Source organism: Tupaia chinensis, unplaced genomic scaffold (genome assembly GCF_000334495.1).
Source record: "Tupaia chinensis unplaced genomic scaffold, TupChi_1.0 Scaffold140061_1, whole genome shotgun sequence".
Classification (NCBI taxonomy): domain Eukaryota; kingdom Metazoa; phylum Chordata; class Mammalia; order Scandentia; family Tupaiidae; genus Tupaia; species Tupaia belangeri.
Window position 1 is genome coordinate 336,819 of NW_006199940.1, and position 8,181 is coordinate 344,999.

Here is an 8,181-nt window from a genome sequence, read left to right on the forward strand (position 1 = left end):
CCCCCGTCGTCCACGCTGCACCGCCATGCCTGCCCGCCCCATTGCTCCTGAGGTGGCTTCATGGCCATATACGGCCACTGTCCTCCCCTACCCGTCCCTGCCGCGTCCTCTTTGTGTCTTTTTTTTTCTTGGTGTCTTTGGGTGTATGCAGTTGCTAGAGAGAGACAGAGAGAGTGAAAGAGAATGTGAGAAATCATCCTCCAGCAAAGGATGGCCACACTGCAATCCCTTCTCCTACCAGCATGATTCTCAAGTCACCCTGTCCAAGACTCGAACCATAGTTGGCCCTGTGGGAGTCCAGTGATGTAACCACTAGGCCATCTGCCGGCCCCTCACATTTCTTTTTCTTTTTTGGGGGGGAGAAAGGTTTTTGCAACAGGGCTCATGCGCTCACTAGAAAGAGCAGAGAGAGGGAGAGAGACAGAAAGTGAGAAGCCGCCCCACCCCAGGATGGTCTCCTCCATTGTCCTCTTGGGATCTTGGGCACACACACAAACCTGGCGTGAGTTTAAGCCTCCGGGTCTGGGACTTGAACCATGGTCGACTATATGGGAGTCCAGTGACAGCTATTACGCCAAATGCTGATTCGTTTATTATTATTATTTTTAAAAAATAATTGTTTAACTTTATCCATTTATTCATTTATTTTAATTTTATCAGAGAGGGACAGAGTGAGAGAGCGCGAGACAGTGAGAAAGCACGCTGCCAGGTCTGGGACTCGATTTGCGGTTGGCCATGTGGGAGTCCATTTTAATTTGACCAGAGAGGGACAGAGTGAAAGAGAGAAAGAAAGCACGCCGCCAGGTCTGGGATTTGAACCACGGTCTGCCATGTGGGAGTCCAGCGCCCTTAACCACCACACCACCTGCCTGCTCAAGAATTCAGTGCTCTCAACCACGATGCCACCTGCCAGCCTCTCTTTTTCATTTTTTAAAAAGAATGATTATTTTTTCACTTTATTATTTTTCCAATTAGATCAGAGAGAGAGAGGGAAAGTGCACCTGGGCTTGCGAGTCTGTCCCCTCTGATAGACATTCAGGTCATTTCCGGTTTCCTGCCGTGAACGCCAGGCAGTATTCCAGGGACACGGGCTCCTGCAGACAGAGCTTTGAAGTAGACTTCCTAGAGCAGACCCTGTGGGGTGTCCTCCACAGCTCCATGCCAGCACAGTGCCAACTGCCCATCCCCAGCTCCGCTGAACTGCGGTGTCCTCCGAGCAGGGCACTGTCCCCTGCTCGCCCAGTCAGGCTGGAGCCACGGTAGGCCCAGGTTTCTCATGCTTCCCAGGAAGCTGCAGCCAGAGCTCCCCCAGAGCTGCCTGTGGCTGCAGAGACCCCCAGGACCTGGCCAGACCCTTTGCCTGGGGAATGCAGCTTGCCCTCTGGGTGTCAGCCTCTCATTGTGGGGCCCACTTGTCACGTTCCGGGCCTCTGGGCATTTGGCTCCTTCTGGAAGGAGTCGGCCTGACCACGATTGCCTTAAGCCTTGCCTGCTGTCCTCCCAGCAGCATTGCCCACTGTTCCTGGCGGCAGCAGAGGAGTGGTAGGAGAGGGAGTCCCCCTGCCCCTGCTCGTACTCTGTGAGGCCGAGACCCTTCCCACAGTACTGGGAAGACAGACAGGGACCTGAGGGCAGAGCCTTTGGCGGCGAGCTGTGGGTGAGCTGTCGCCTGGTGGTGTCGGACACGGCGTGGTTTAGGGTAGGTGTGTCCCTGAGGTTCAGGGACAGCAGGGCTTGTGCCCAGAGCTCTGCACCTAGCCTCAGCCGCAGTGCACCCCAGACGTGTGCCCGTGCAGCACTCCAGTGAGAGTGTCAGCCTCGCACCCGCGGGCGGCAGGTCACACGCTTCTGGACACAAACTCACCGGGTCTCGCTGGCGGGTACGCAGTGTAGGTGTTGCTCTGCAGAGTGGCTCCACACGGTGCCCTCTTCCCAGAGCCAGGTGCCGGCCACTGCTGCAGATAAGCCCGGTGCTGGTGGTTGCGTGTTGCAGGAGTGGACCAAGGAGCCTGAGCATGGCGGGGCTGTGATGTCCCAGAACCAGATAGGGGCGGGCCCTTCCCTGGGGGTGCTGGGCCTCCCTGACACTGCCCACTGCCCTGCAGCCTGGCCTTGCCCAGCATGGTGAGCCGGGAGGTGGGAGGGCAGCATTCTCCACCTATAGCACCAGGCCTCTGCCTGTCTGCTGACTGTCAGGCCCTTCCCCTTCCCAAGAGGCAGGTGTGTGCACCCCACCTGGAAGTGGGGCACCTGGAAGTATGCCTACATCCATCTTCCCCCTCAGCGTCTCTGAGACCCTTCCCGTCCAGCCCCTGGTCTGTCCCTGCCTCTGGGGAGAAAGCGTGGCTTCTGCCCCTTGCAGGTCCTGGGCTCTGGTGCCGTGTGCTCGGGGGTGGTACGAGACACCCTGGTGGGAGTGGTTAATGGCCCTGGTCAGGTGGAGCTGATGGCAGGAACCCGTGGAGGAGGGCTGTGGCAGTGGAGATGGGGGACGCTTGGGCCTGTCCTTCCTGGAGCATCTGGGAGCCCCCATCCTAGGGCCAGCTGCAGTTTTGGGGCATGGCCCAGTGTGATATAGGCTTATGAGATAATGGGGAGGGGCTGGGCTGTGCCCCAGGGCCTGAGCCCACACTCCTGTGCAGCTGGCCTGGGCTCAGACCTGAGGACCACAGTAATGGACCTGATGATCCCTGCCTGACGTTCCAGGGAGGCTGGGGAGGACTTGTGGGCTGGGACAGGAGGGTGCCCAGGCTCTGTCCAGGGTTCCTGGTCCCCAGCAGCAGGAGGGCTGTGGCTTGGTGAGATTTGGCCAGGTGGAAGGTGGGCTTCCTCCTGGAAACCTCGGCCCCATTGTCACTGGCCCATCCCTCTGGGTCCCAGCATGCTTTGTTGTTTTGTCCCCTGAGGGGTGCCCTGCCGTGGGGCCTCGGGCTCCCTGGGCTCACCTTGGGCCAGTGGTGGGCTCTCAGGTGAGGCAAGAACCACCCCAGGGCACAAGGAGACCTGGAGCCCGCCAGGGCTGCCTGGAGGGAGGTGGGCCTGCCACAGGCCACGAGTCTGGTCTGCAGTCAGCCCTGCTCACCTTTCCTGTGCCTGGCAGGTCGGCTGCCCAGGCCTCTGAGTGTGTGCCCGCAGCACTCCACAGGGGACCAAAGCCGTGTCCCAGGAGTGCTGCTGTCAGGCTGTTTTCTCCAGGACGAGGGCACAGGGACTTCTCCCCTGTGGCAGGATGGACAGCCGGGCACTGCTGAGCCCCAGCCCTGCCCCTGCCGGAAGCTGGACCCAGCATGCTTTGCTATTGGCATCGGTCTGGCGTGGGTAGGGTCTGCCGCCCAGGTGGGCTTCCCTGGACTCCCTGACATGCTGGCAGCAGGGGTAGGTGGGAGGTCTCTGCTGAGCTGGCAGGCCTGGCTTCCCTTGTTCTCAGGCTGGCTCCTTCAGGGCCCGGGTCGACCCTTTGTCAGGTGAGGGCCTAGTGAGAGGTGGGGGCAGGACGTGGGGGCTGGGCGGCTGGTGCCTGTGGGGCCTCCGCCGGGAAAGTGCTTGACCTGGTAGAGAGCCAGCCAGGGCGGCCTGAGGCCCAGGTCCCAGTTAGGTTTGACCTGGCAGAGGGCTCACAGGTAAAGCTGAGGCCTCTGCAGGAGAGACCTGGCCCGGAGGAGAGGCCCCTTCTCAGCAGCTCAGGCATCCCTGGGACCCCTGCCTCCACAGCATGCAGGTGACCACAGGCCTGGTGAGGGGAGCTGGGGGTCCTGCTGGGCTCCTGTGGAGGCCCGTGGCCTGTGTTCTGTGAGGCACACCGGCTGGGCCGTCCAGAGCCGTCACCTGCCTGTCCACACAGCATGGACTTGTGCAGCCACAGCGTCACTGGCCTGAGCCCAGAAGCCCACGTGGGAGAGCCCACACTGGGCAGGAGAGGTTGGGGGCTTCCCCAGGCCCAGGAGCCCAGCCCTCCCCTCCACAGCCACTAGTAAGACAGGTCAGGCCAGGCCCCATCTATCCACGGAGTGTGGGAGGCCGTGTCACTCTCAGTGCCTCCAGGAGGGTGTGCACGCATGCCAGCCCTCAGGATGGCCCTGGGCGCTGGTTTCTGGCTAGGAGGGTTCCTGATCCCTGCCCCTCCTGTGACCCAGGACTCCTCCGTGTGTGCACACGTGTATGTGTGTGGTTCCCAGCAGGCAGGAGCTGTGTGTGTGTGTGTGTGTGTGTTTGTGTGTGGTTCCCCAGCAGGCAGGAGCCTGGTGTGTGTGTGTGTGTGTGTGTGTGTGTATGTGGTTCCCCAGCAGGCAGGAGCCTGGTGTGTGTGTGTGCGTGTGTATGTGTGTGGCTTCCAGCAGGCAGGAGCCGTGTGTGTGTGTGTGTGGTTCCAGCAGGCAGGAGCCTGGTGTGTGTGTGTTTGTGTGTGTGTGGTTACCCAGCAGGCAGGATCCTGGTGTCCCCGCCCACCCTGTGCCCCACCCTGTGCTCCACCCGGCCTCCCTCTCAGTAGCTTCCTCCTCCTTGCTCCCAGGTGCATGGCTGCTGGCCGGAAGAGGAGACTCCTCTGAGGACTGTGCCCAACGGGCCGCCCTGCACCCTTAGTGCCCTGGCTGCTGGAGAGCCTCACCGCAGCACTAGGGGCCAGGATGCCAGGCCTCTGACCCCTCACTCGTACTGATGCACTGACTGGGCAGCCGTGGGTGGATACAGCTGCCCTGGCCCCTCCCAGGCTCCTGAGGCCTGGAGGGTGTGCACAGGCTTTCAGGGCTCCCCCACAGATGGGCTGCCCCCCTTCCTTGTTGGCAAGGTGCCAGGAGGTGGAACCGTGTCGTCTGGGTAATTAGATTCAGACCCTGGACTGCGGCTGGCCAGGTCTCAGGACTGCCTCCTGCAGCCTGTGCACCCTGACCCGAGGGAGGGGAGGCGCAGCCTGGGCAGAGGCCCCTGCAGTTGCAGCTGGGCTCTGGGCCTGCCAGGGGCTCCAGCTGCTGTCGTGGGTCCCTCCCACGCTCCCTCCCTGTGGGGGTCGTACCCTTCAGGGCTGCCTGACCCACCCTTGCCAGGGCCAGAGGGCACCAAGCTTTGGGAAAGGGATGCCCCCGGGGTGTCAGTCCAGCCAGCTGCCCTGCCCCTCAGGCCTGGCCTGGCCCCCGAGCTCCCTACCCTGCTGCTCCGAGCGGCCCTGTGGCCAGGCAACCCCCACCATGGCCGAGCACCTGGAGCTGCTGGCGGAGATGCCCTTGGTGGGCAGGATGAGTGCCCAGGAGCGGCTCAAGCATGCCCAGAAGCGACGTGCCCAGCAGGTGAAGATGTGGGCCCAGGCCGAGAAGGGCTGCAGGGAGCAGCCACAGAAGGAGGTGACCTGCCGGGGGCCCCGGAAGCGGGTGCTCTTCCCTCCCTCCGTCACCCTGCTGGAGGCTGCTGCCCGGAATGACCTGGAGGAAGGTGGGTGTGGCTGAGCCCAGGGCCGCAGGTAGGTGGCCCTGTCTCCTCCATCTGGGTGTGGTGAGACTTGGGGTGGCTCTGGGCACCCCATCAGGCCAGCTCTCTGTGGCGCTCAGCCCTGAGAGTCTGTGCTGGGACTGCTGTGCAGAGGGTGCTGGGCAGAGGCCATCAGGGGACACTTGGCTCAGCTGAAGCAGGGCGGCAGCCTCCACTGAAGCCTTTGCCGGCACTGGCCGCTCTCCCGAGGCTGTGCGTCCCCAGGAATGAGAATGGTAGAGAGCTGGCCAGGCCCTGGAGCTCTGCGAGGCTGACCCCTGCTTCACCGTGGGCTCCATGCTTCCCACTGGGCCTCCCCCAGCACCAGGGAAGGCTAGGGCTCACCATGAGCTCCAACCTGAATTGTGCCCCTGCCTGTGGGCACAGCCCTGAGCTTAGGACAGGAGGGTTAAGGGGAGCTGGCATTGCCTGGCGCTGTCTGCTGTGTGATCTGGGGCTCTGGGACGGAGGACATGTGACCTGAAAGAACGTGGGGCTGGAGCCAGCCATCAGGGCAGAGGGCCCGCTGGTGGCACTGGGGCGTGGGCTCTGTGGAGCTGGGGGTTGTGGCCCACCCATCTCCTGCATCTGCATTCCAGGCTATGGTGGCCGAAGAGCAGGAGGCCTCTAACTGCAGGGAGGCTGGGCCCATCAGAGGCCGCTGGCACAGAGGGGACCTGCGGGGGTGTCTGAGGGCTGCCGCCGCCTCCTCACAGGCCCCTGCTGCCAGCCTTGGCACCCTCCTGACCCTACTCTGTCTCTTACAGTCCGCCAGTTTCTCGGGAGTGGGGTCAGCCCCGACCTGGCCAATGAAGACGGCCTAACAGCCCTGCACCAGGTCAGCCTGCAGGTGTGGGGCAGTGGGCACGGGCGTGGGGATGGGCACCTGGCACTCACTGCGGGGCTGCCCGCAGTGCTGCATAGACGACTTCCAGGACATGGTGCAGCTGCTCCTGGAGGCCGGGGCCACTGTCAATGCCTGCGACAGCGAGTGCTGGACACCTCTGCATGCTGCGGCCACCTGTGGCCACCTGCAGCTGGTGGAGCTGCTCATTGCTCGGTAGGTCCCCGGACACCTGTGCCAGGGCAGCTACCTTGCAGTCCACCTGGACCAGGTCCCGCGCTTGCCAACCCATATGTGCCCTGCACGGGCAGCACGGCTGGGAGCCGGGGAGAGTACACACCTGCAGGTGCCCTTCCAGGAGGCCTGTCCAGAGTGCTCAGTGGTCAGTGACGTGGCCGATGTGGTGGGGAGCAGATGGGCTTTTCACCTTCAGTGAGAAGGAGGGCATTGGCTTCCCCAGGCCCAGGAGCCCAGCCAGCCCTCCCCTCCACAGCTGTCAGTAGGACACAGGTCAGGCCAGGCCCCGTCTACCCGCGGAGTGGGGGCGGGGGGGCGTGTCATTCTCAGTGCCTCCAGGAGGGTATGCATGCATGCCAGCCCTCAGGATGGTCCTTGGCGCTGGTTTCTGGCTGGGGGGGGGTGGTTTCTGACCCCTGCTGCTCCTGTGTCCCAGGACCCCTCCACTCTCCTTTTCTCTGGGCCTGTCCCCCGAAGCCCTGCTGGGCTGCAGGGGCTACCCCGCAGTGGGGCCTGGCCTGCCCTCCCTCCCGTTGCTTCTGGGGTCCCATTAGTCCTTTCCCCACTCCCTCTCTGCAGATGGCCCCTACCCAGTGGGTGGCAGCAAGGGAGAGACAACGGCTGTCCTGTCTGGCTTGAGGACAGGGTCCAGGGTTAGGAGTGGCCAGACCCTCTGCTCACCACATAGGAGGGACAGCTCGAACTAGGGCCTCAACAGAGGGCAGCCCACAAGGCCCAAGGCCTGGGCCAGTGGGAGCCTAGTGTGTGAGGGTCTGGCCAGATACTCCATGGCTCTCCTTGCAGGGGTGCTGACCTCTTGGCCGTCAACTCAGACGGGAACATGCCCTATGACCTGTGCGAGGACGAGCAGACGCTGGACTGCCTTGAGACCGCCATGGCCAACCGTGGTGAGAACCGATGCTGGGGGAGGGGTGGGCCAACCGCACAATCTCTGAACCTCGTGCCGCGCAGGCATCACCCAGGCCGGCATCGAGGAGGCCCGGGCGGTACCCGAGCTGCGCATGTTGGCGGATATCCGCAGCCTGCTGCGGGCGGGTGCAGACCTGGACGCCCCGCTGGACCACAAGGCCACGCTGGTGAGCAGGCAGGGAGGCCAGGGCTGGGGCGCCGGGGTCAGGCGGGGACTGAGGCCGGGCCTGCCTGCAGCTCCACATCGCCGCCGCCCACGGCTTCGGTGAGGCAGCCGCATTGCTGCTGGAGCACGGAGCCAGCCTGAGTGCCCGCGACCAGGACGGGTGGGCACCGCTGCACGCCGCGGCCTACTGGGGCCAGGTGAGTGGGCGGGCGGGCAGGTGAGGGGGGTGCGGGCTCGGCGCCCTGAGCCTTCAGCAGCTCCGCCCGCAGGCGCACCTGGTGGAGCTGCTCGTGGCTCACGGCGCCGACATGGAAGGCAAGTCCCTGATGGAAGAGACGCCCCTCGGTGAGTTCGGACCCAGCACGCCCTGCGAGGGGACAGGCCGGGAGGGGAAGCGCGCCCGTGATGCCCGTGACGCCCGCGCCGCCTGCGCCCTCCCTCGCCCTCAGACGTGTGCGCGGACGAGGAGGTGCGGGCCAAGCTGCTGGAGCTGAAGCACAAGCAGGACGCGCTCCTGCGCGCCCAGGGCCGACCGCGCTCGCTG

The 8,181-nt window shown here is 63.9% G+C and overlaps 1 protein-coding gene and 1 long non-coding RNA gene across 2 annotated transcripts in view; one reads left to right on the forward strand and one right to left on the reverse strand.

Moving 5' to 3' along the window:
• The window catches only part of PPP1R16A (protein phosphatase 1 regulatory subunit 16A), a gene marked incomplete in the record, with an annotated part of 11,700 nt that overhangs the window by 2,618 nt on the left and 901 nt on the right, over positions 1–8,181 (forward strand). The window contains 8 exon segments of the mRNA XM_014593263.2: positions 4,511–5,424; positions 6,228–6,298; positions 6,375–6,520; positions 7,346–7,449; positions 7,514–7,638; positions 7,709–7,834; positions 7,907–7,982; positions 8,087–8,181. Of these exon segments, the coding sequence (XP_014448749.1) occupies positions 5,073–5,424; positions 6,228–6,298; positions 6,375–6,520; positions 7,346–7,449; positions 7,514–7,638; positions 7,709–7,834; positions 7,907–7,982; positions 8,087–8,181 (1,095 nt within the window).
• On the reverse strand, positions 5,341–7,417 carry LOC106736433 (uncharacterized). Its single transcript, XR_001371435.1, has 3 exons — positions 7,356–7,417; positions 6,645–6,731; positions 5,341–5,414 (listed from the first exon to the last, which is right to left on the reverse strand). It is a non-coding gene; the product is annotated as an uncharacterized LOC106736433 (long non-coding RNA).